Source organism: Vipera berus (assembly GCF_964194415.1).
Source record: "Vipera berus genome assembly, chromosome: 9".
Classification (NCBI taxonomy): domain Eukaryota; kingdom Metazoa; phylum Chordata; class Lepidosauria; order Squamata; family Viperidae; genus Vipera; species Vipera berus.
In genome coordinates, this window is record NC_138212.1 from 12954747 (window position 1) to 12981367 (window position 26621).

The following is a 26621-nucleotide window of genomic DNA, read 5'->3' on the forward strand; positions in this document are numbered from 1 at the left end:
GAATGACAATCCCAGCTATCATTGCTCTGCTCATTTATCCTGGGTACTATGCAGCAAGAAGCTCACCTTCACTAGAAATGAGGCCACGTCAAGGAAGAGCTTCTGCACATATTTCTGTGGGGTTTGCACAAGAAAACTTACTGCTAAATTATGCCCTTCATGGCCATTAGCTCTTCTTGCCTCCCACTTTGTCACCATTCAAGGCATCCATAATATGTGTCACCTTGCTTTGTGAGAAGGCCACTTCTCCTTGGTAATGCTAAAGGGCACAGGGGAACTTAAATATAAGCTGAAAAGCACTCGAGGCATATTTTAACTAATGCAAGGCCATGATTAGATCATTGTCTCACTCCCTTTTTTTCTTCCTGACCTCTTAATTTTCCCTAGTTTGGCACTCTCTAGGTGTCATACTCCAACTTCCATCATTCCTGGGTCAGAGGTAATGGGTGACAAGTGTTGTAGATGGGACCTTTGGAAATAGTCATGTTGGGAAACATTCTGTTGCATAATTTTACCTGCATAATCCACATTGTGCAAAATCACAACATGGAAGAATGGGGGATGGAACTTATTACAAAATCCAGCTTCTATGAAGCTGAGAAGCTGTTTGTATCTAGCACACAAATATTCTGTCCCTAGGAAAAACTTGTATGTTGCTCTTGCTCCCTGGTCTAAAAAGTTAGACCATTATCTGCACAGAGGTTTCACTGATAACAGTAGAAGGTCCCCTGATTTTTTTAGGCAAGGCAGCAAGATCAACCTACAAATTTTTCATAGCAACAGAATAGTTGCATGCTAGATACTTTGACTGGGGCACTGTTCCCCCCCCTTTCTAACCACGAAGACAGTAGTGTAGACTTGGTGGAAGCGTGTGTGTTTGGATGGTTTCATCCATGATATCTACACAGCTCCCTCAAAGTGATAAAAGAACAGAGCATGAAAGTTTGTCCCACTTGTCCATCAACAAACTCTACATGATCGTAGACTCAAGGCAAGTGGTGGGAAAGCTGCCAAAAATGGTAACCCAGTTTGGAAGGTCTACATATTAAGTAGTGTAGGAAAACTCAAAAGAGGTTACCATTTTTGGCAATACTATAGATTGAATTCTTTTATAATGTATAAGAATACTTGCCCCGGCTTGCAATATTATTCCGTGATGCTTTTTCTGCTCCCAGTAGCATCACAAAAATGTGTAGGGAAGAGCTAGAGAAATGTCCCATGGAGTGACCTTGCAGCATGGGTTAACCATTTCTTCATTTCACAAAGAAAAGAGGGGAATAGAGAGTGGATATTTCACTCAGAGCTGCTGCCAGAGAACTTAACATCTTCCCTCTTCCTGTTCCAGGCCCAGGCAGCACATTTCCAGATGTCCATCCAAGCAATTGTTCCACCAAGAGGCATGCAAGTGAAGATGAGTTGAGGAAGCGGCTGAAATCCCAGGGGTCACCAGTACTGTCAACTGGAGGTGCTCTGCGCAGCACTTCCTCTTCTGACTACAGCCAAGAGCCAAAGTTCTACCAGTCAGGATATCCTGGGCAAAAGACATTGGTGTGCCAGGCAGAGAAAGCTTTGCCATATAGCATGCTCAGCTTCCCCGAAGGTTCTTGCACTGTATTAGGTCAAGAGCACAAATCCAGTTCCTTACATCATACGGAGACAGCTGAGCAGTACAAAAGCCTCCATACCCAGAGCAGCGGCAAGTCCGAAGACCTGCTGGCATCCTGTGTTCCTGCCTCCCCTGCTGACATTCAAGACTTGGAGGAAACCACCACACAAGATAGAGCTGCCAAAACTTTCTCCAATGCCACATTGGCCTCAGGGAGGTGTAATATTGATAGCATCATCTCCCTGTTGAAAAGCAAGTGTGGCAACGGCAGAATCAACCTCTACCCGGTGGTGCAGCTCATAGACATTATGAAGGACATTGACCGACTCTCCCAGGACCTAAAGAGCTGTGGTGTTCATTTAGATTGCAGTGGCTTGCACTTTGATAGCCATCTGCAGCTTAGTGAGGAAGGCCGCGGACAAGGTCTTCATTATAGCTTCTACTCCTCCCCCATGCTGGCCAACAGCATCCGCAGTCCCGAGGAGCTGGCAGTGCAAAGTAGCACCAAAGCTGAGCTCCTCAAACAGACCCAACCTAGCCATTATGCAGGAGAAACAGAAGGGGACACTCAAGGTGCCCAGGACCAAATCAGCCAGAGTAGTCCTGTTCTGAAGGCTCCTTGTAGCCTAGATGAAGCTAGCAGCTCAGAGTCTGAGACAACCGATTATCCTGAACTTGCCAATACAGATATCCTGAGTGAACTGGCTTCTCTGGCCTGTCCAGGACCTCAGTTATTAGATCAGCATCCAGATTCCCACCATCAGCTGCTACAAAGCCAAGGGGCAGAGTCAAGGTCTCAGTTAATTGGCTCACAGTCTCTAGAAGACCAGCCCCAGCTAGTAGACTCTAAGTCTCTGGAGCCGCCTCCAGAACCATTGGCCCTGCAGACAGTGGATCCCTTGCCTGCACCCCTGGGGCTGCAGCCTCTAGAACCTCTGGAGCTCCAGACTTTAGAACCTCTTTCTGAGTCACTATCACTCCAGTCCCTAGAACCCCTTTCTGAGCCTCTAGGGCTCCAGTCTTTAGGGACCCTGGACCACCAGTTGCTTGATTCCCAACCCCAGCTCCTGGATCCAGAGGCCCAGCTGCTTCCCCCTTTGCCCAAGTTGCTAGACTCTCAGCCCCATCTGGGAAGACAGGAGTCTTCAGGAGGACACCCACTACAACCTGGAGCCCGCCTTGGAGGCTGTTCCTTAAGAGGAGTAGTAAGGCGAGGGGCTGGGCGGGGAAGGGATGATCACAGGAAATACGCTCTACGGAGAACAGATAAACCAAAGATACTCTGTCGTCGTCGGAGGGGAGGCCGAGGGCAGCGAACAGAGATTGTCACTGAGAGCCAAGTCCTCCCCATGGCTGTACCAGTGGAGATGGTCATGGCTCAACCAGAAGAACCCAGGATGCCAGTGACCACCATTGCAACAGGTGAAGTAGCAGGTCCCATTGTTTCCACTTTGGAGCCAGAAGATGGCCAGAAGGCTGCTGCCCTCTTGAATCCCCCAAAGCCCAAATGCCGTGGCATACGTCGGATGGTGGTAAAGATGGCCAAGATTCCTGTCTCTCTTGGGAGGAGGAATAAGACTACGTACAAAGTGTCCTCCCTCAACAGTAACCTGAATGTAGAAGGCAAAGGGCTTACAATCTCCCCTTCTCTAGAGCCCACTCCACTGCTGAAGATGAAAAACAATGGCCGGAATGTGGTGGTGGTCTTTCCTCCAGGAGAAATGCCGATCATCCTGAAGCGCAAGAGGGGAAGGCCCCCCAAAAACTTAATGCTTGGGCCCTGCAAACCTAAGGAGCCTGTTCCAGAAGTGAAAAAGCGGAGGAGGAGGAAACAGAAGTTGGCATCCCCACAGCCCTCTTACGTTGCGGACACCAATGACAGTAAAGCGGACTATTCAGATGTCCTGGCCAAGCTAGCCTTCCTCAACCGCCAGAGCCAGTGCTCAGCTCGTTGCTCCCCACCCCGCTGCTGGACCCCGACTGAGCCCGACTCAATCCACCAGGCTCCTGACACTCAAAGCATCTCCCACTTTTTGCACCGAGTACAAGGCTTCCGCAGACGAGGTGGCAAAGGAGGTGGATTTGGGCGTGGAGGGAGCCATTCTGCCCGTTCCTCCCGTTGCTCCTTCAGTGATTTCTTTGAAGGCATTGGCAAAAAGAAGAAGGGGGTTCTGGGGACAGCCATGCATGTCGACCCCACACATCCCCGAAAGAGAGGCCGTCCAGAGCCAGACCCCATGGAGAAGCCCAAAAGAAAGAGGCGATCTCGCAAAAACGGGGTCCTGTTTCCTGAGCAGAACCCCAGCCAGAACTTCAGTGATGGGTCCTCAGAATGGTGTGGAGAAAAAGAAAGTCCTTGGATGTCCCACCAAGGACACCTTTCTGGTCAAGCCAACAGGAATTGCAGCTACCAAGGCAGCGACTCTCGGACCTTCCACTCCTCAACCGTGGAATCAAGTTCTTCAAGCCGAACTGGTTTTTATGGGGGGAGCAATCCATCATCCCAGTCTGAACTCAGCCAGGAAAGGCAGAGCCTTTTCACGGGTTATTTCCGTTCACTGTTGGATTCCGATGACTCCTCTGACCTGTTGGACTTTGCCCTCTCCAATTCTCGCTCTGCCTCACGGAAATCCTCAACCACCTATACAGCGCCTCCCAATGCTATTGCAACCCAGAGAGGCATGGCGTCTTACTCAAACCGGGGTGGGAAAGCCACACCCTCTTCCACCACCACAACTGCCACGAGTGAGGTACCCTTTCACACAGTCAGCCGGCAGTCGTTCCCTCCCAACAGAGCAACAGGCTACAACCTGTCCCAGGCTGCTTCTGAGTGCCGTGACCCAGATGCTTTCCAGAAGCTGGCATCTCTCTCGGCTGTCTCCAGGTCCCCCACTACTCACTCCACCACAGCCTCCAGCTATGCACAATATGGCAACTATGGCAGTACTGGCGGACAAAGTGTGACTCCTGCCAGCTTGTTTCAGCAAGGGAAGCCCTACCACGCCACCCAAGACTGTCCCAACAACAAGGACTGCAGCTTCACCTATGGTGGTGGCAACAGCCTGCCCTCCTCCCCAAGCAGTGCCCACAGTGTCAGCTACACCCAGCAGACTTCAGGGGCCAGCATGCCCTTGAGTAAGCCCTCTTTCTTCAACAGCTCCGATCCCAACCAGTTCTCCAGCTCCTCTCACACCCCCATGAGGTGTGACAGCCGGGCAAGCACTGTATCGCCAGGGGGTTACATGGTCCCTAAGAGTTCAGTCCCCTTCCAGCCCTCACCGGAGAACTGTAGGCAGTTTCCTAGTGCCTCTCAATGGGCTTTCCGGCAAGGCTATGGCAGCCTAGACTGGAACTCTGAGTCGTTCGGTCAACTCTACAACCCGGGCTTTGACTGCCATATCAATGAACCCAACGTCATCCTAGACATCTCCAACTATACACCCCAGAAGGCCAAGCAGCAGACGGTCTCAGAGACCTTCTCCGAATCCTCCTCAGATAGTACCCAGTTCAACCAGCCATCAGGCTACAGGAGGGCCAACAGCGAGGCTTCGTCGAGTGAAGGGCAGTCCAGCCTCTCTAGCTTGGAGAAGTTGATGATGGACTGGAACGAGTCGTCTTCAGCCCCAGGTTATAACTGGAACCAGAGTGTTTTATTCCAAAGCAGCTCTAAGCCAGGACGGGGCAGGCGAAAGAAAGTGGACATATTCGACACTTCCCATCTCAGTTTTTCCACAGGCGGCTACCCCTCCAAGAGAGGGGCTGGTGCTCGGCAGCCACGGGGTTCCCGGGGCGCCTGTGCCTCCAAAAAAGAAAGAGGCACGGGCAAAGCGAAATTCCCCACCAAATCCCAGTCGGTGAACCCACTGTTTCAAGACAGTACAGATTTGGGACTGGACTATTACAGTGGGGACAGCAGCATGTCCCCGCTGCCTTCGCAGTCCCGGAGCTTTGGGCTCAGTGAACGTGATCCTTGTGACTATACGGGGCCCTACTCCATGAATCCTTCCACGCCTTCGGATGGCACCTTTGGGCAAGGTTTCCAGAGTGACTCCCCCAGCCTGGGACAAACGGACTTGGAGAACAAGCATTTCCCCAGCCTGCCCCACCAGCTGGCCGCCCCACCCACTCAGCAAACGGTGTTCGAAGCCAGCTTGCAGAAAGCTTTCTCACCCAACTGCTCCCCCACCCTGGCCTTTAAAGAGGACTTGCGGCCCAGTGACATCCGGAAGCTTCCAGCCTGTGACTCGCTCAAACATGGCATGGCTGGGGTGGCCGGCTTGCCCCACTCAGCCCCCCACATGGCCTGCCGGGACCTCTCCATGTCTCAGCCACACTATGATTCTCCCAGCTGTAAAAACCCCAGCTATTGGTATTCGCCCACTGCCAGCACCCGCAGCCCTCCCTATGACAACAAAGCCGGGGTGGGCATGCTGGTAGACTTCATGGGGAGGAGCCCCGAGGCTTCTTGCCTCAACCCCCATTTGACCAGCCCCCCCAGCAGCAACCCTTCCAAGAGCGAGAAGGAGCCCATGGACATGGCGAGGGCCCATCACCGAGGAGCCTATATTTGCCCCTTGATGAATGACTTAAATATCTCCCCAGTCCCAAGAGACTCGATGCTGCCACTGCAGGACAACTATAGGTACCCCAGCTTTGCACCCCAGGGGCACCCAATCATGGCTGCACCCCAGAAGAGCGGGTTTTTGGGTCCAATGCTAGAGCAGCATCCTGACGACACATTCACAGTCACCTCCTTGTAGTGTCATCTGAAGTGCCAACCAGACACGAGGTTTTGTTTCAGGGTAGGTGCTGGAGGAAGAGCTGGAAGGGGAGGGGGTGCTTTGAGGAGGTGCGGGGACAGAGTGGGCTTGGGCTTGAAGCTCGTCGTTGTCGTCATGCCAATGGGGCAAGCAAAGATGCTCATGGCACAAATGGGGAGGAAAAGAAATACACACTCTGTAGGGTGTTTTTTCAAAAAGGGTCTTTTGGAATGGTAGACATCAACTGGCTAATGGCTCTTTGACAGAAGTTTGAAATTGGGGCAGTGTTTCTCAACTTTGGCCACTTTAAGAGGCGTGGATTTCAACCCCAGAATTCCCCAACAATTCAGCCAACATTTACAATCATGCTGGCTGGGGAATTCTGGGAATTGAAGTCCTCACTTCTTAAAATGGCCAATGCTTGAGGAACACTGCCTTGGGACGATGCTAATATAGGTTGTCCTTGAGTTGGGACCGCAGCTGAGCCCAAAATTTCCGTTGCTAAGCAAGACAATTAAGTGACTTGTCCCATTTTATGACCTTTCTTGCTACAGTCATTAAGCGAATCACTGCAGTGGTTAAGTTAGTAACATGGTTGTAAAGTAAACCTGGCTTCCCCATTGATTTTGCTTGTCAGAAGGCCGCAAAAGGGGATGATGTGACCCCGGAGACACTGCAACCTTCACAAATACAGGCCAGTTGCCAAGTGTCTGAATTTTGATCACGTGCAGTGGTCGTAAATGTGAAAAATGGTCATCGGTCACTTTTTTCCGTGGCATTGTAATTCTCAACAGGCAGTGAACGAATGATTGTTAAGTGGAAGTTTACCTGTAGCAAGTTCTCATGCAGGCAGAGGTTTTACATAAGCCAATCCAGATCAACATGTAGGTCTAACAAGCACATTTAGAGCTCCAGAAGGTTATGAGGAATACACTGCTCACACAAACAGCCACCGAGACCAGGGACGTGGCATGTATAAGACAGTGAGCAGTCCACGGTGGTCAGCTGTTCCCTAGCAATGGCGAAGGTCCTCCCCACCATCCCTCCCTATCTTCTTCCGCTTCCTGTGCCCCAGCTTGGTTTTGTCTTCGGTCTTAGCATCAGATGAGTACATTACCAGACCAATCTCTGGAAACCTGTAGCTACCCACCCTTTATGGACCTTAACGCAGAGTCCAGAGGCGTTCCTGTAATTGAAGACTAGACTGGTGCTTTGTTTTGTGTCGTGCCAGCTTTTCTATTTTGAAATGAAAAGAATTTTCACAGCAATAAAGTTAGGTGGAGTAGGAATCCCGGATGTTTCTAGGGGTGTGTTTGAAGACACCGTGTCACCCTTGAGTTATGCTGATTCACAATCTGCCTCTTATTGCAAGTCCTAAAAAAAAAAGAGAGGAGTGTTATATTAACTAACCACCACTTTAGATGTGACCACAAAGAGTCCACCCAGTTTAGCAATATTCTTTCCAAAGATTGCTCATGCAACGTCTGCGTTCACACAACGCATTGAATCACAAACCTTTCGCCCCACATTTTTAGCTTACCACGTTTTACAAACTCAGCCTGTGGCTAGTTTATGCTTCAGTGTATTGTGCAAATGTAGAAAAGTGAATCCATTCCATAAATTGTGGCCAAATTAATTGTAAGTAAACATGCCCTGCAAAAGTCTACGGAGATTCTCAATCATCCAAGAAATGGTTTTCCCAAAGGAGCTTTTTCGAAAGGGCAACTGGACTTTCTTGGTGTTTTTTCTTTAAAAACGTTTTCACTTCTCACCCAAGAAGCTTCTTCAGTTCTGCAAAGAGAGAAGCAAAACATGTTCAAAGAAAAAAAAAAGTCCAGTTGCCTTTTGGAGAAAGCACCTTTGGGACATGTCATGCAAATACAGTCCGTAAAAGATCTTCAGATAGCTACCTTCAACAGAAGTTCCTGGTACACCTTTCCAGAGAACTTCCTTCCAAAATTACATGCAGGATATAATTACGGGTACTCCTCGACTTATCAGCAGAATTGGGACTAGAATTTCCACTGCTGAGCAATACCCCCGTAAAGCGTGACATCATATGACCGCATCGCTTAGCGATGACAATCCTGGCAATTCAGTTTTTAAAGGAATTCCACAAGTCATTAGCTGTGGACGCAGTCTAATCCAAGCCATTGCAGGCTTGGTATCTCCCAGCCCTGAGCCTTGGTAAGGTGTCAGGAGCAAAGAATCAAAGACACCATGTTAAGTTCCAGTTAAAGTGAATTATTGCTCATGCCCCAAGTTTCCATTGCTCAGCAAGACAGTTGCGAGGTTTGCCCCATTTTACAAACTTTCTTGCCACAGTTGTTAAGCAAGTCACTGCTCTTGTTAAGCTAGTAACACGGTTGTTAAGTGAATCGGGTTTTCCCACTGACTTCACTTGTCAGAAGTTGCAAAAGGTGATCCCATAACCCTGGGACACTGCAACTGTCATAAATGTGAACCAGCTGCCAAGTGTCCGAATTTTGATCACGTGACCATGAGGATGGTGCAATGGTCAGGAGTATGAGAATAGTCGTGTCACTTTCTTTAGTGCCGTTACAACTTGGGAGGCTCGCTAAACAAATGCACAAGAATCCAATAACCAATGGTCATGGCTAAATTGACACTAGATAAGAGTTAATGGAATTCAAGAAGGGCTGGACTTAGATCATTTATAGGAATGTTAACGACTCCAGGCTGATTCCTCTCTTGACTCTGCCCCCAGGCTCTGTCTGCCCTTCTGCTACATCAGCTAAAGGACTGCCTCCTCTTCAACTCTCCCTCTTTGTCAATCTCTCCCCATCTCTGCCCTTTTGGCTGTTCTGCACACTGCCTTATGGGATGGCAAACAAGCCCAGAACCATGTGGCTATATGAGGGTGCTTGCCACACTGCAGCTCAGGGGCTTCTGGGAGCACCATAGCTGTTGGCCCTGTCCAGCCGCCTTCCCCAAGTCTTGCAAGGAAACTGCCATCCATGACCTTGGGAAGAAAGCCTCGTGTGACTAGCAGCTGTCTTGCAAAGGGCCAGGCTGGCTGCAAAGTTCGGCTAGGATGACAGGGGCTGCGAAGGGCAGGGGGTCAAAAGGCATAGATAGGGGGAAGATAGGCAGGTGGGGGAAACCAAAGTGCCCCTGTGGTTGTAAATGCAGGCGGGCTACCGAGCACCTGAATTCTGTTCATGTCTGACCCATGAGATGCTGCAACCACTGTGTAACTTTGGGGGCCAGTTGTAAGTCCCTTCATTCAGCACCACCGTCAACTTTGAACGAAGGGTTGTAACTTGAGGACTGTTTATGTTCTGGATAGAAACAGTGACTGGGTTCCTATATTGTGTTCAACCAGAACTTACATTCTTGTTTGGGGTTGAGTGTTTTGCCTAAGCCCAGACTTGGTGATTTATAAACCATCCTCCCGCTTAGCATGGTGTGAACGTCACCAGGGGTAGCTTTGTTTTGCTTTAATTTAAACACATCCCTAAAAGAGGGGGGGGAGTATGAAGATAAATGTGGTAAATTTAAACCCTTTGCGTGATCCTCAGCTTCCATATGCCTAGCTGGCCCTCGTGGCCTCCCTTCTGCTTCAAAACTAAGTTCCAGCTACTACTAGGAAGGCCCACCAGGCAAAGGGGTTATAAATGTTCAGCTCCTGTTTTGGACGCCCTCCATCCAGCTCTTCCAATTCAGAGGTCCCATCTGTTGACTAAGAATTTGGGTTGAGATGAGCTGACTGTAAACAAGTTATTGGCTGTATTGTGTTTTTTGTGATGTCGTTAATTTTATTAGCCACCTAAATGGTTATATGCAGAAAGGCAGGATATGCATTGAAAAATAAAAAATAAAAATAAAACAAGGAAATAATATTTAGTGGGAGACAGATTATCCCAGAGGCTCCTAAGAACTAGTTCAGGAGCTCTGAAAGAGCAGGATACAGCTCTTTGACATTCCAGACACGGAGAGCGAGAGACAAAAGATTTCACTTCCAAATCTCGTGAGGTCTCTGTCACTCCCAAGCTCCGGAACAGCTTCCCTTGGGAATTGTATTATCTTTCGCTCTTTCCATCTTCAGATCAAGACTTTCTCCTTCCACCAGGCCTTTTGAGTTTTGCGGAACAATTCTGTTTCCTAGTAGTTCATCCAGATTGGCCAGTGAGCTGCTGTCAGTGCCCAATGTGTAGAAAAGGGGGGGTATTAAACTGAAATGCATGCATCCCCATACAAGCAAGCAACGTGTAGATGCATCCTGTCAGACTGAGGCTCTTCCTCACTTTGAAGGTCTCATCTTTCTGGTCCCAGGGACTGGAGTCAGGAAGCTGAGAAAGATTAATCCAGCAATTTGTGTCAGTAGAGGTCATGGGAAAAGACTACAGCTAGGCAAACTAGCAAATAAGACACTGAAGCATTCATTACAGACTGATGTCTATGAAGATTTTCAGCCATCCAGGTCATGGTTCTCCTCGAAGTGCTTTTTCAAAAGGCAGCTGGACTTTGTTTTTTCCTTGAAGACAAACTGAAGAAGCTTCCTGGATGAGAAGCGAAACGTCTTCAGGAAAAAAACAACACCAAAGTCCAGCTGCCTTTTGAAAAAGCACCTTTGCGATATTACAGACTTGAGTTGATGGTGAGCACAATTCATGGATGGGATGATGGTTCACCAACACTGCAGAATTAAAACAATCAGAATAGAGCTGGAAGGGATCTTGGGGGTCTTCTAGTCCAACCTCCCCTGCTCAAGCAAGAGACTTTATACCATTTCAGACAAGTGACTGTCTAGTCTGTTCTTGAAAACTTCCAGTGTTAAAGCACCCACAACTTGTGAAGGCAAGCTGTTCCACTGGTTAATTGTCCTCAGTGTTAGGAAGTTTCCCCTTAATTCCAGGTTGCTTCTTTCCCTGATTAGTTTCCATCCATTGTTTCTTGTCCTGCCTTCAGGTGCTTTGGAGAATGGCTTGACTCCCTCTTCTTTGTGGCAACCGCCGAGACATTGAAAGACTGCTATCATGTCCCCACTAGTCCTTCTTTTCTCTAGACTGGCCATACCCAGTTCCTGCAACCGTTCTTCTTATGTTTTTAAACGACATGGAAAGATCTGATCCAAGTGTCCCCTTTGCTTTTTTAAAATTTTCCTTTGTGTTGTTTTTAATTGGGAGAAGATATACAGAAAAAAAGATCATGTCTTAAGTAGCACAGCTTAGAGATAGCTACACAAAGTGTCCTCAACTTACAGCCACAAGTGGGACCACCAACAAGGTGGTTGTTAATTGAGTGGCATCCAATTTTACATCCCTTTTTGCCCAGGTTGTTATGCAAATCACTGCAATTGTCAAGCAAACCATGCGGTCATTAAGCAAATCTGTATTCCTGCATTGACTTTGCTTGTCAGGTAGGTTGCAGATGGTGATCGCATGACCTTGGGTAGTTGCATCCATTGTTTGGCAAATAAATAATTATTATTATTACAAAGCATACACATACAAAACAACAAACTAATAATCAAGAGAAGGAATAAAAAGAGAATAGAGACAGATGTTTGAAAAGGTATAAAGAAAAAGAAAGGAAAATGCATATACAAAAAATGACATCTGGACTTCTGCCAAGGATACAAAGAACACTTACATTTGACACTTAGTTCTTTAAGACTATAAATAAAATGTCCATTTTCCACAAAAAAAGAAGAAAAAAAGGGGATTCTCCCCCCTTTTATACTTTTAACAATCATCAAATGCATATGACCATTTTTTTCCTGCAACCATTGTAAATCCATGCTGGTTTCCAAGACCCAAATTTTGATCACGTGACCATGGGCATGATGCAACAGACATAAGTGTGAGAACTGATTGTTTTTTCACTGCCTTTGTAACTTGAGCAATCACTAAACAAATGTAAGACGAGGACTACCTGTGTCATCTCCTTAGATCAGGGGTCTACAAACTTGGCCCTTTTAAGTCTTGTGGACTTCAACTCCCAGAATTCCTCAGCCAGGGAGGCTGAGAGTTGAAGTCCACAAGTCATAAAAGGGCCAAGTTTGAAGACCCCTGCCTTAGATGTATCTTAGTTTAGGTCTAACCTTTAAAATACACAAAGGATAGACTGAAACCGATCATTCTAGTGGACATTTCCTAAAGTTCTGTCTCAGTTCTTTTTTCTCTCTCCATCAATACTGTCTATTATATTAATAATAATTTTAAAGTATAATCTTACATGATTGTTTGGTGCATTGTGCTGGCTGCCTTCCACTTCAGTGGCTCCTTGCAGTGAAGTTGTGTGGTGTCTTCATGTCACCATTTTGCCCTGCCTCAGAGATAAAGGACCTGGTCACTGCTAGGTGTTGCTGATCTACAGCTCCCAAGATCTTTCATCTCTGACACGGATGACTGGGAGTTGTTTTTCAGCAACATCTGGAAGGTTGCACGTTTATCACTCCTGTATATGATGGCACTGCTGGAAGAGAAGGGAGAATATCTTTTTTTTTTTTTGAGGGCAAGCACCCACATGTTCCTCTCCCAAGGGTGTGTTTAAAAAAAAATCAAATTAACAGCAACAGAAACTCTGCCCAGTTTTTTGTCTGATACCCCCTATGCCTCTCTCATGTTTCTGTCTTGTGGATTCACACAGATGCACACAGCTCTAAAGAGAAAATGGCTACGCAGTTAACAAACAAACAAAAAGTTTAGTGCATTAGACTTACAGTCTGGAGAACATAGCTCAGGGATATCCCTGGCCAAAAAAGCTGATTGTGTGTCCTTGGGCCCTGCAGCTTTCAGCTTCTTGGAAGAATGGGTAAAGAGTAAGTTAGATACATAAATAAAAGGGTAAAAATTTAGCCGTCCTTGATTAAAATTAAGCAGTGCCGATGAGTGTTCAAGGAAAGAAAATATCCATAGGCACAAATGGGCGACCAGCCATCTCCTACCCTAAAAAAATAGGGACAGCCTAAATAAGCATGGAAATATTGAGTAGGTGCTTTTTACTGGGTCTCTAAATTATAGATTCCAGAGAAAGGATTTGTTGGACAAAAAGGCAATGAGTCTCTTGGGTTCCATGCACCAAAATGAATACTTGAGCCCTGTCAAGAGTGGGCTGTGTTTTGATCAATGTTTCTGTTTGTGTTTTTTTTCTTCTTCTCCTCCCTTCTCTCTCTCTCTCTCTCTCTCTCTCTCTCATCTCTTTCAGAGCTACTTTAGCAGCACTTTTCTCTGGAACACTTTTCAAGTTCTGTATTTAATGGAAATCAAAAACAAAACAAAAACCCCGCCACACACACACACACACACACACACACGTATGACAAAAAAGAATCTTTTTGTTCGCTTGTTTCTTGGTTGGTTCATTTGCTTTTTTTTTTCTAAGAAAACAAAACAAAAAAAAAAGAAAAGAGAAAAAGAAAGAAGGAGGGGAAAGGAGACAGAGGAGAACGCCCCCTACCCCTTTCTTTAAAAACAAAGAAGAAGGAAGGGAAAAAAAAGAAAGAAAATATGATGAGGAAAATCAATAAACTTGCTTTCTTTGATAATGGCACGGTGGGGGGGGGCAGCTTTTGAAGCAGACTGTCGGGAGCTCCCTCAATCTACAGCCCAGCAAAAAGACAATCGAAAACCCTTGCAGACACCCCCCCCCCCCGAGTCAAGTGGCAGAGTGGAGGGTGCCATGCCTTTCATCACCCACCCACCCACAGCATGCAGACGAGAAACGCTCCAGAAGGCAACGGACAGAAACCAAGGACAGCCAGAAGGAAGGGGACATTAATTTTTATTTTTATTTTATTATTTTTTTTTTGATGGTGGGGCGGAAGGTGTTGGGGAGGGAAAACAGTGCGGTCAGTGGATGCCAATGAAAACTCATCACGGAAGACTGAAGATTTGCCATTCTCTTCCTTCTCCACCTCTTCCTCCTTTCCCTTATGTCTCCCTCCTTTTGTGCAGATTTCTTTAATTCTTTTTTTTTTTTACTCCCCAGCGGTTGGTTGGTTGGTTGGTTTGCTTTTTTTTAAACTATATACACACACAAAAAAAACAACAACCCAAAACTTTGTTGCTTTAATTTCTTTGGGGAGCCCAGAAGATTTTACAAGTCTATGAATCAATCTTGGAGACCACCATCTTCTCCCAGTAAGTAATTTTGTGACTCCAACCCTCCTTTGCTTTCCTTGGCATCTTTTCCCATTCCATGGTGGGCGGGAGGTTGATTTGTCTTTTTTTCCCCGATTGGCCACTTCCATTCCTACCTGTTCTTCCTATCATCTCTGCTAAAGGGACTAGAAAACTGTTGATAGATAATTTCGTAGCCTCTGAGCAAAACTGCAGTGAAGCACTTTAAAAACCCGATGTTGCAAAAAAAGAAAAAAGGAACTTGTTGATTGATTGATACACCCGGTGCTCATAGCTTCATTACTGAAATGTGCCTTTTTGCCTTGTGCTGTTGTGAAAACCAACACTCCTGCCTGCTTTGTAGACACAAACTCATTCACTCAGTTATGCAGCAATTCCACAAGGAACTAACATAACACTTTTGTGTCAGTCATCCTGTATTTTGCCACGAAGTGATCAAACCACACTTTGTTTCCATTGATCATTGTGGGAGCAGCCATTCCATTCCTGGGGCCCTCCCAGCTCCCATGATGCTCTAGCCAGCTTGCACCCAGAACTTGGAGGGGAAATGGAGTAAGCTGCCTTGGTCCACCTATGTCAAACTGCACACCAGCTGGATTCACACATTGTGCTGAGTTGTTATTTAGTTTGTTCAGTGTAGGCTTGATCTGTTGGGTAAACCCAGTGCCTGTCAATTTGTAAAATCAAATGGCTTATGGGTTAACCAGATCATAATTTGAGGTTCATTCAAGAAAGTGCTGTTAAATCAAAATCTTGGCTTAGCATGCTACACAAACTTTACCTTTTGAACATCAATGGCTCTCCAAAGTTTCAGAAATAGCTTTTCCAAATTTACCTGAAGGCATTAAACTTAGGGTCCTTTGCAAGCAAACAAGATGCTCTACCACTGATACATCCTCCCACCCAAAAAAAACTGCCCCATGTTGGATAGATTATTGTCAGCAAAAAACAGTGGGGGGTTTTGTAAAGGGATGGAAGCACCTGCTTTTCCCCCCCAAAATACATCTTGTTCATGTAATGATTTTGGCAGCTATTGTTCCTTTTTCAGCTGCCCTGTTTTATGACTTTCTCGTACTGTTGATAAAACTTGTGCACTGCCTTGAATGTTGGACAAGCAGTCCATGGACCTTCTAGGCTTGGCTTAAAGGTATATATGTTCAATGAGGCTAGGAGGAGTAGGGACCTAATTTACACGATCTTCAGTCCCACTGGACATCAAATAAATAATCATAAAAATGACTGCAAACAATTGTTTAGTTGATTTTTTTAATTTTTTAATTAAGATTTTATGGTAGATTAGGGTTTTACTTGTAGATGTCTCCCACTTTGAGCATTCTTATTATTTAAATAAATAACTGCTTGAGGAATGCCCCTTACAAAGTACTTCTGCCCAAAGTATCCTTGTTTTGCTTTGAGCTGTTTTCACATGTTTCCTTAAACATTGTGGTTTGCTTGGATTTGGCTGCGCAGTAAATATATATATTATACCCAGCTGGTTATGATCTGTTTTACCCAATAAGGGAACCAAGCCAAAATCATCTGCTTGAATCTTCTTTAAGTTGGTTTTTCTTTTTTCTTTTTTTACTGTAAACTTCCTGGAAATAACCTTAAGTATTGGGCAGCATACAAATCCTGTGAGTAAATAGTATGGAAAGAACCAAACGGAATGTGTGCATCAGAACAGCGCAGTTAATCCCACAGAACAGGGAGGTTGTGTTGCAATTCCAGATGTAACATCAAGACCAGGATCAAAGTTTCAATAGAGTTTTAACTGATGCCTGTCTGGATGTGTCTCCGATTCACTGGGTCCTGAAGATATTTCTTCACTGCAGGGGTAGTCGCTGATAGGGAAACTCTGTTTTTCTTTCTCCTCACTTACCCTAGTTGAGCTGGTTGAAGGACCATCCGTGGTCTACCCTACTCCTTCAGAACCTCTGCTTGGTCTTCTAAGCTAATTCTCTAAAAGTGGGGAAACTGGTCTTCCAGATGCTATTGCTGCGGAGTGATCGTCATCTTTGGCCGTTGGTCATGCTGGATGTGACTAATGGATGCTTAACTCCAGTCCTGCTGTTCTCCCATGCTTGCTCAAGCAGGAGAAACATCATGCAGATAAATTTATACCTCCCCCAGCAAATTTATAGCATCTTTTGTTCCTTTTCCAACCTCTCCGAATTCCTGTTCCACTCAGCCCTGCAGACCTTGTCCTTGTTCCATTGTTTGTGTGTGTGAGTTTTCTGGCTGCACTATATTGAGGTATGCACCTGTGCCTTTAATCCTCTTGATTAGGTTGTTCCACCATGTGCACACAGCTCCTCCCCCTCCATCCCCCCCCCACTTCCCACCATCAGAAGGCCTTTTCCTGGAGTGTAGATGCCTGTCTGCATTTTGCCCCCTTTTCCTCCTGTGTTTTTCAGCTTTAATCAGGATGTACTCAAAGCCATCAGGGGCTGGGTAATTTGGCACTAATTGCATGCCAGGTTTGTTTCTCACCGGCTTGTTCCATTTCAGAGAAGGAGCTTCTCTTTTTTAACAATCAATCGATAATGGATTAGCATACTGAAACAGCCATATTAAAGTCACATTAAATGCTCATTTAAATCCATTCAGGGGAAAGGAGGGAGGGAGGCAGGCAGATCAGCTTGGGTACTTCTTTAATGCAGATGTACCGAGGAGGGGCCCTCCAGCTGTGTGGCACTAGCACTCTGAGTGAGCCCCCATTCTGGGGGATGCAGGAAGGATGTAGTCTAGCATACCCAAAAGGGTGAGGCCAGCCAGTGATGCTCTAATGCTTAGCTTCTGGCCCCTGGAGTTAATCCCCAATAGCTGTGCATTGAAAATAACATTCTGAAAGGAAAAGCAAAGAGGGAAGGATGACAAATGGTGGGGAAATCATTTGTTACTTAATGTCAGTGCTGTGTGGGCTCAAGAGGGATTTTTTTTTTGGGGGGGGGTTACACCAGGCCCCAGCGTTGGTTCGTTTTAGGCATCTTTTTTTTTAAAAAAAAAACTCCTCTTTGTCCATAGGTCTCCCCTTGATACTTATATATTAATGGGCTGAGTTTATTCTATTTTTACCAGTTCTTCATGGTTTTAGCTCTGTTTTCATGCTGGGGAGATGTTACGATAAAGCACTTTGGGATTTCGTATCATGAGAAGCAGTATAGAAACGCAGTTAATTAATGAGTGAATAACTCCTTATAACCATAACCTACTGAATTCACGAAGCTGCCTTGTTCTGAATTGAGATATATGGGTTCAGTTTGCCCAAGATTGCCTATGTGAACCCTTCCCAAAATGCAGAGATTACAATAGCCAGCCAACATACCAGGAATGTGTGTGTGTGTGCGCGCGCGCGCACATTCAGCTAACAGCCCTACTTCTTCCTCTCTGGCAAAGTCTTCTCATCGTCGATTAACGATCCTTTCATCGGATGTACCTGGCACTCCCTGCTTGTGTTAGATGTCTGCTGTGCTACTCAATTCAACCCTTGCAATCGAATTTGGTAATCAGCTTTTAGGTGAACCCAGATTTCCCTCCCCTCCCCCCAGAAAAGGAAAGATGTTGGCACAAAGAAAGCCAACTTGCCCAGCTGTCCTTGGAGAGCTCACTTTGTTCTTCCAGCGCAGGTTTAGCAGAGCTTCCTAGCGTCAGAGTCTCTTTCAAGCCCACTCTGGGTGGAGATGGCAAGGACCAAGGACGAAAGAACCAAGGACTATCTGAATGCAAAGCATGGTTCTGATGATGAGCTATTGCTTTTTCCCAGAATGCAGCCTCTGGAAAATTTCTTTCCCACCCCCACTGTTTTTTTTAATTATTATTATAAAAGAACCATGTTTGCACATCCCTCAAGGCTACAAAGATTGTCTGGAAGTATATGGGCTGATCCTTGCCTACTGAAATCTCAAAGGCCAGAGGGGAGGCTGCTGAGTCAGATTCCTGGTGGTCACAGATTCGGTATCTTGCATAAGACTGTGGTCCCTTGTGGCAGTAAATAAGCAAATGTGTTCCTCGTTTCATTTGCATCTTTTGCTAAGGCAACAGAATTAGCAAGTCACAGAGAGGATTCAGGCCAGTTCTCCCTGGCAGACTGGATATCTTTGCATAGGAGCTTTGGTCTTGGTCTTGGGCAAACCTGTGAGCCGTTTGCCTTCTCCAGGCAGTGGTGCCTTCTGAACAGAACCTTCATCTGACAGTTCATCGGAGTTCCAGAATCAATTAGCTGTCACCCCAGCCTGGTCTTTCAAAATGCTTTGGCCATGCTTCCAATCAGCCTTATCTTTTGGCAGTGCCGGTTAGCACCGAGAGGTGTCGAGGTTTAGATTGCAGGAGAGTCCCACAAGTCGGTGATGACTGGGCTGTGATTGTCTTGAGCACTTATCTCCATCCCTCATTCTGTTTTTCCCTCCCTCTGCATGCCTAATGGGAAGCCAGAGGTCCTCAGAATCTTAACAGGGAAGGACCTTGAGAAAAATTGGAAGCTTACAGCCCACAGCTGATATTCCCTTTCCTTTCAAGGCTTCCATAATTGTCTCCAGACATCTCAAAAGCAGTCACATTGGTGCTGCAAAGGCCATCTGTACGTGGGCGCAGGCTCTACAGAGTTAGCCCTTCCTCTTCCTTGTAGATGTAAACCTATTTATGCCACAAAACCTTCCAGTAGGTCTAACTAAAGGAACCGTCTTTATTAGTGTACTGTTTGGGGACTTGGAAATATTTTTACACATCAATCATGCTTAACTCCTAGCTATGGTGATTGTGCACATGCAGAGCTACACAGACATGCTTCAGAATATCAGAAGTCTCTTAGGCAGATTCCCTCTCGCTTCTGTCTTGCCCACTTTTGTCCTTTTGCTTGGGTTCTCGTCTTGGCCCAAGACAAACAACAAGCTAGAAGGATCTCCAGAGAAAGCTGAAAGACGCCTGCCAAAAACTCAAGAGAGCTGCAGTCAATCAGTGGAAGGCAAATGAGCAGTCATAGTTGCTGGGGTTATCATTCTAAACTAAACCATTGTTCTCTGGCTTTGAACCTAGGATGCCATGTGGATCCAGCCATATAATGGCCCTGTATCAGTAGTAAAAGTCAGAGGGAAGTATTCTGCTAAACACTAAAGCAAGATGTGGTTTGGATGTGGCTTAATCTATTACGTAAACCCACCTATTGGGGTTTGTAAACTATTTTATGGCTTAGTATTCAACAAGCCATAGGCAAACCATGATTCAGTGCAGTGTAGAAATCTAGAATGCCTTTGGTTAGCTCTGGGTGAGGAACAAAGAGAGACAGCTACTGGCATCCTTGGTCTGGTCAAAACAATTTCATTTGCTTAGTCCAGGGGTAGGCAACCTCGGCTCTTTTATGACTCATGGACTTCAACTCCCAGAATTCCTGAGCCAGTTGAAGTCCATGAGTCATAAAAGAGCTGAGGTTGCCTACCCCTGGCTTAGTCCAACCCATAGAAATGGTTTATTGCCTCAAAGAGGTAAAGAATTTTCCCATAAGGGGGAGCAGAATTTATGCCTTCCAAGCAACATAAGAGTTAGGGCAGTGTTCCCCAACCTTTAACCATTTTAAGAAATGTGGACTTCAGCTCCCAGAATATTCCACCTAGCAATGATGGCTGGGGTATTCTGGGAGTTGAAGTCCACACATCTTAAAATAGCTAAAGTTGGGAGACACTGTGTTAAGGGAAAGCTGTATTAAGCCATAATGTAGTTTTCTTGTTTGTGAATTAGCATGCGGTGTGAACCAAGCCCCAGTAACTTGTAAACTATACATGATGGCTCCTTACAAGGTGCTCGGCTGTAGGTAATACAAGGCGTGGTTTATGGTGGAAGCTCCCTCAGATGGTTATCTTAGTTGTGTGGAGAGTTCAAAGTCACTGGGAGAGGCTCCTGTCTCCACAGGTAGCAAGAGGCTCAGGACTAGGAAGCCAAATATAAAATATCTAGGCATCTTGCCAAGAATTGGGAGTTGGCAGGAGTCCATAAATACTGATCTCAAAATCCAATCCAGGAGCCAGATTGCTGAGTTGAGTCTCAGCACATTGTTCTAACTGTGGCTTCCTGGGATAACTGCAAAATGGTATTTGATGGGCTTTATACATTGCACTAAGCCATGTTCTGATTCAACAGAGTTAAATTAACCACAGTGGGCTATGTTTATACAATATGCAAAGCTATGAGCCAGGGTTTAGGAACCACCACCTCTTGTTTCGTACAACATTAAATAGTAGAAAAGTAAACCATGTTAGAACAGTGAAGGGCTTTCATGATCTGAGAGGCCCTTCAGATCTGTCAATGAACTGCCAGAATTTTAACCAGCATGATCACTGTTAAGGGCACCCAGCTTGTTTCGCATGATAATTTATATAACTAATTTATATAAGTTTCTCACCGCCAGTGCCTCTATATCCATGAGGCAGATTGTCTGGTAACAGAACCATATTATGGCCATGTTTTTACAGGTCTCTTCTATATGCAGCTCATTCATCCTGGTGTAGAGTGTGGCCACCAATCCATCTACATCAGGGGTCTTCAAACTTGGCCCTTTTATGACTTGTGGACTTCAACTCCCAGAATTCCTCAGCCAGCATGCCTGGCTCAGGAATTCTGGAAGTTGAAGTCCACAAGTCATAAAAGAGCCAAGTTTGAAGACCCCTGGTCTACATCTTCCTCCCAGGTCTTGGGCCTGCCTAAGATCCAGAAGGTTTGAACTGGTAGTGTGGATAATCTAAGAGGCAAAGATGGGAAAAGGGGCTTCCGTTTCTTCCTAGAACATTATCAAGGCAGCCTTTCCTCCTGCTGCCTACTGGCATCCATTTTGAAGCCACTTCTAAGCCTCTTGCTCTCCAACACATACCTTTTGCAGCTCTCCCATGTTAATTAAGCTGAACAAGGCTGTCCTCCGTCACAGTCTCTATGACAACTGATCCCTCCGTTCTCCTCATCCTTTGACTCCCTAGGACGCCTGTCATTCTGCTTCTTCTGCCTGAGGGCCTCCATCATTTTTTCACGGGAGGGTTAAGTGCTCCATGCCTCTGCATTTTTATGCCTCCTGATCCCCACGTGGGTCAGCCTCTGAAAGCTACAAAGTCTGGTTTACGGTGTCTGAAAGAAGCTCTTGTCTGCTTCTGCTCAGACTGAAAGGCCTCTGTAGTAAAACTAGGGCTACGCATTGATTCAGTCTCACAATTGCTGGGTTACCCGATATGTTAAACCATCAGCCCATAAGGAAAAGTAAACTCTGGCGTTCACAGTATATGCTATGCCCAAACAATTAACATCAACTTGCAGTTTATTTTATTTTATATTTGTTTATCTTGCAGAATTTCTACCTCTCGTGGTTCTGTAGTTACACAAATTTTGGGTGGCTCACATAAAATTTTCATACATGCAATCAATTAACCCAATAGACATCATCAAAGCAGCACAAGAAGACAGGTCTTATACTCTAAAACCCAATGCATTATTAGTCTTCCTGTTTAAGTAACGGAACTAACTGGACTTCAGATGGTATTCTAGTAATGGGTCCACCCAGAAAAGGTCTCCCTAAAGTCTCCTGCTTCTCCAACATCCCAAGGGAAGGGGTTTAAACCACCACTTAATCAGGTGCAGCAGGCTTCCTTTAGAGAAGGTGGCCCTGGAGGAAGTCTGCACCCAAGCTTCAGAAGTCACAACCAGCATTTCAGTTGTATCCAGAATCACACTGGCCACTAACGCAGGTGTACTGATGCTAAAGTTGACTGCAGTCTATGGCAGCTAAATGTAGTCTCCTAGGCAGAGTCCATTGTAGTAATCCAATTATGAGATAATCGCAGCAGAAGTGACTCCTATTCTCAAAAAGAGAGACTTGGTTTCTATGTTTCTATCACAGGCTGGAATTACAAAATACAAAATGATGGTTTAGCCTAATCTAGTATAATGTAGAAACCCAGGCCCTGGATGGGATGTTTCTTCAACGGCAACTTCGTATGTTGTACTTCTTTCTCAAGCTTGTTGGGGGGGTTTTTTCCCTATGCTGCCAAATCCCAAAAGTTCTAAGTCAGCACTGGCCGGTATTCTCATAAGGCTGACAAACTTATCTTGTACCAGTGGCAAAGAGGAGGGTAAAATATGATGTGGTTTATTTTTGGCTTAGCGTGTTGTATGTATGAAACCAGCTACGGCTTATTCAATAAGCTACAGTTAAACCATGATTCAGTGCAATGTGTGAACCCAGCCAAAACACCTTTCACAGGTGGTGTAGGACAAGAAAATGCCTGTCATCCTTCTTACAGGCTTCGCAAAGGCCTGATTCAGACACGTTTGTGTTCTCTTGATGTCATGTGCCAGGAGGGTGCCAAATTCAAGGAGAGCAGTGCAGTTAAGATACTTTAACTGCACTTGCAAAATTAGTTTGATAGTAAATTTTTGAGACCGTTTGCCATTACCTTGCTCAAACAAGTAATGGAAGCCTGTCTTGGGGAGAAAGGTTTTTCTGTTTTCCAGAAGCTACTTTACAGTTGTCGGCATCACAACATGAGCTGTGGTGGCACAGTGGTTAGGATGCAGTATTGCAAGCTAATTCACTGCTCACTGTCAGGAGTTCGATCCCTGATCGGCTCAAGGTCGACTCAGCCTTCCATCCTTCTGAGGTTGGTAAAATGAGGACCCAGATGTTGGGGGCAATAAGCTGACTCTGTAAACTGTTTAGAGAGGGCTGTAAAGTATTATGAAGTGGTATAGAAGTCTAAGTGCAATTGCTATTACCCCCCTAACCCAATTGGGGCTGGGCTGAAAGGAGTTGGGTTTGGCAATAGGGTGCCCTAATTTGTTCCCCCCTCTGACCTTAGTTTTTCTTCTGGAACAAAAGAATTCTCCCATTTCGTGGCCACCCAGAAATTGATCCAAGTCTTTTGTCTTCCGTGCATTTTAGTGCAAATTTTCAAATTGGGGATTTTGTTTGAACCCACTGTGATCAATCATCTGAATGGAATTGACTTTCCAAATCAGATTGGAAAGCTAAAATGACCTTGATGCCCCTTAATCAGGCAGATACTGCAGAAAAGCTTCTGTGCATGTAAAAAAGAAACTTTTCCCCCCTTATATTGATTGCGAATATTGAGCCAGTTTGATTTTGCAAGTTATATTGATGAGGAATATTGAGTCAGTTTGATTTTGCAAGTTGATTTGGACTGGAATTAATCCATGTGCCTCCATTTACCATTTAGAGTGCACTTCAACGCTTATAGGTAAAACTTCAGAAGGCATTGAATATCACTGTTCCGGGCTCCTTTCCTTCAATCCAATACTATCCAATTGCTAGTTGAGATCTAACACCTCTGGAGGACACACGGTTGGAGAAGGTTGTCTTAGATTAACAACCTAACCTCCTCATTCCAGCTCACCCAATTTGGCAGTCAACAAGCCACACTGCAGATGCACATGTGGAAGGCACATAAGGCCAAGCACATAGACAACCAGTAAGTCTGCTGCTTTGACCCAAGACCATGAGTTGCAGAACCTTTAATGCAAAGGTGTCCAGCCTTGGCGACTTTAAGATCTGTGGACTTCAACTCCCAGAATTCCCCAGACAGGAAGATGCTAGACTGACCTCCTGGAAGCCCTATCTGAAGCATGATAGGGCTTGTGTACAAAGTTGGAGAACTGGTTTGAAGTAGAAACACCAGGAAGAACCCCATGAATACCAAGATTTTGAGCCATGGATGGCAGGAACAGAGGCTGCAGGCAATATCCTTTACAACAGTGTTTCTCAACCTCAACCACTTTTAAGATGTGAAGACTTCAACTTCCAGAAAGAAGCATGGTTGGCTGGGGAATTCTGGGAGCTGAAGTCCACACATCTTAAAGTGGCTGAGGTTGAGAAACGCTGCTCTGGAGAGTGTTTCTCAACCTTGGCCACTTGAAGATGTGTGGACTTCCAACTCCCAGCATTCCCAGCCGGTAGGAGTTGCAGTCCACACATCTTCAAGTGACCAAGGCTGAGAAGCTTTGCTTTAGAGATCCTCTTTTGATCGTCCATAAGATGAGCAGCTGTATAAATGTTTTCAATTAAGTAAATACATCTAAAACCACATTGCATTTTTACTCTGAAAAAAAGCAGAATATTCTTGTTATTGTCATTCACTATCTACGTCCCTTATTTGCATGATCCAGTTGTGATTCTTTTCCCTTAGGCTGTTCCCCAGCACCATGATCTGCCTCATTTCACTTGCTAAACTTTCTTTATTTCTGTTCTCAGTTTCTGTTACCCAAAGGAAGAAGATCCGTCTGCTTGCCACCCTTGATATAAGCTTGCAACAGACTGGCTCCTTGTGACCTGTTTCTTTGCTGGAATGGGGTGGAAGACAAGGAAAGATCTACCAGCAAAGACCACCATCACCACCACCGACCAAGAGATTTCAGCAAGACCACGTGGAAGATTTGCATCACCTTTGGGGCACTCTCCCCACGGTCCCTGGCTCCTCTGTCACTGCCCCTCTCTGCCCCCTTAGTGCTGGATGGATCTGACCTGGAGAAGCTTGCAAGTCTTCTCCATCGGAAGCAAGGAAGGAGGGCGGGTGGAAGGGAAACGGGCCTTTTTTATCTGCACAAAACCAGCAATTGTAAATACTTTTCAAAAATGTAAAAAGAAAAATTACAAAAGAGCAAACACCATGAAGACGTATACTCCCATACACACACACACACACATTCAAAATCTGAAATGTTTTGAAGACAAAAAAAAAATGGGGAAAAAAAAGGAGGCCAGAGTCAAAGCAGGAGAGAAGCTAATTGTGTCGGATATGCACTGAGAAATCTATTTGCAGATTGACAAAAAAGTAACAAGAACCTATTTATTGTATATAATGTTTTATTATAAATCGTGAATTGTATATTGCATCTGTACATCTGCTGTGGTTTTGTGATGTGCAAATTTCAGCATGGGTTTCATTGAGGTTTTCAGTTGCTTTTCTATTGTTTGGGGGAGTTTTAAAAAAATGTTTTGGGTTTGTTTGGGGTTTTTTTTTTCTTGGCAGGACACACCCAAAGACCCAAGTTTGTATTAAAAGGAAAAAAAAAACTAGGGAAAAAATAAGACAAGCTACTACACCTTTTCGCTGAGGGAGGGGGGGGAAAGGGAGCGAAGTTTTCTGAGTTCTCATTGGCCACCTGTAAGCCCAAACGAGTACAGTATTCTCTCCTCCGCGTGCGCCCCTTTATGCCAGTGCTGAGCTCAGGATGCTTGCGTGCGCGTGTACGCATGCGTGCGACTTCCCGCTCTCCTTCCCCCCCCCCTCCACCCCGGCCCACCTTTTGTCCTGCTCTCTATTCCCTCCTTTTCCTGTTTTGGAAACTTCCGTACAGCTTTGTGGATCGTGCAGAAAAGAAAAGGAAAAAAAAGGAGAAAAAAACCCCCCCACCCCATCCAGTGTTGTCCATTTGTGCATCTAAATATACCAGCCTTGGTTAGTTGCTTGGAGACGAACACAACTCAAATCCTCCGGATTGGCACCATCTGAGCCGCTGCTGCTGCTGCTTGCTTGATTCCTCTCCCTGGCCAAAAAAAAAATCGTCTTCGTCCGGCCCCCGAGTCCCTCCCCACCACGACCACCACCTCTCTCTCTCTCTCTTTTTTTCTTTTACTGCTCCCTCTCCCGCACCCCAATTGGTCTTTTTGTGTATTTAGGAAGGAATTTTTAATAGACACTTTTTATATTAAAAGAAACCTATATATTGAGTGACGAGGCTGCCTCGTGTGCTTCTGTTAGCTGTTTGGCTGGACGCTGCTCGGGGGGGGGATCTCGCGGGAGGGGGAGGCAAAGCGGGGAGACGGCTTGGCGGGGGCGCTGCTGGCTGGGCGGGACGGGCGAGGCGGCTGCGGGGCTCGCTCTTGGCTGCGCCCCGCAACAGCTCCAGGGCAATCGAGCCCAGCTTTCCGGCTGCTGGCATCCCGGAGGCCGACGCGGCTGAGTTCACACCGCGAGAGAGAGAGAGAAAAAAAAACTAGCCGAGCGCCGCAGGTGTGAACGCAGCCCCGGCGGCAGCCTTCGCGGATCGCAGCGCACGTGGGCCGAGATTCGGGCTACTTGCAAGGCAGCGGCCCTGAAAAGCAAGGTCTCTCTTTTTTCCCACGTCGACGCTCCTGCTCCAAAGCCTCCGACCCCTCCA

The 26621-nt window shown here is 45.9% G+C and overlaps 1 protein-coding gene across 2 annotated transcripts; it reads left to right on the top strand.

The window, feature by feature from the left end:
• The first annotated feature begins 1393 nt into the window (after positions 1-1393).
• AHDC1 (AT-hook DNA binding motif containing 1) lies at positions 1394-26191 on the top strand. 2 transcript variants are annotated; one of them, XR_014027356.1, is made up of 3 exons: positions 1394-6408; positions 13540-14474; positions 24712-26191. XR_014027356.1 is itself a non-coding variant. In XM_081334843.1 (2 exons), the coding sequence occupies exon 1, from the start codon at positions 1582-1584 to the stop codon at positions 6364-6366; it is 4785 nt and encodes a 1594-aa protein (XP_081190969.1). In that variant the 5' UTR covers positions 1394-1581; the 3' UTR covers positions 6367-6408; positions 24712-26191. The 2 variants fall into 2 exon arrangements, 1 of the variants encoding a protein (XP_081190969.1); XM_081334843.1 differs by lacking the exon at positions 13540-14474.
• The last annotated feature ends 430 nt before the right edge of the window (positions 26192-26621 follow it).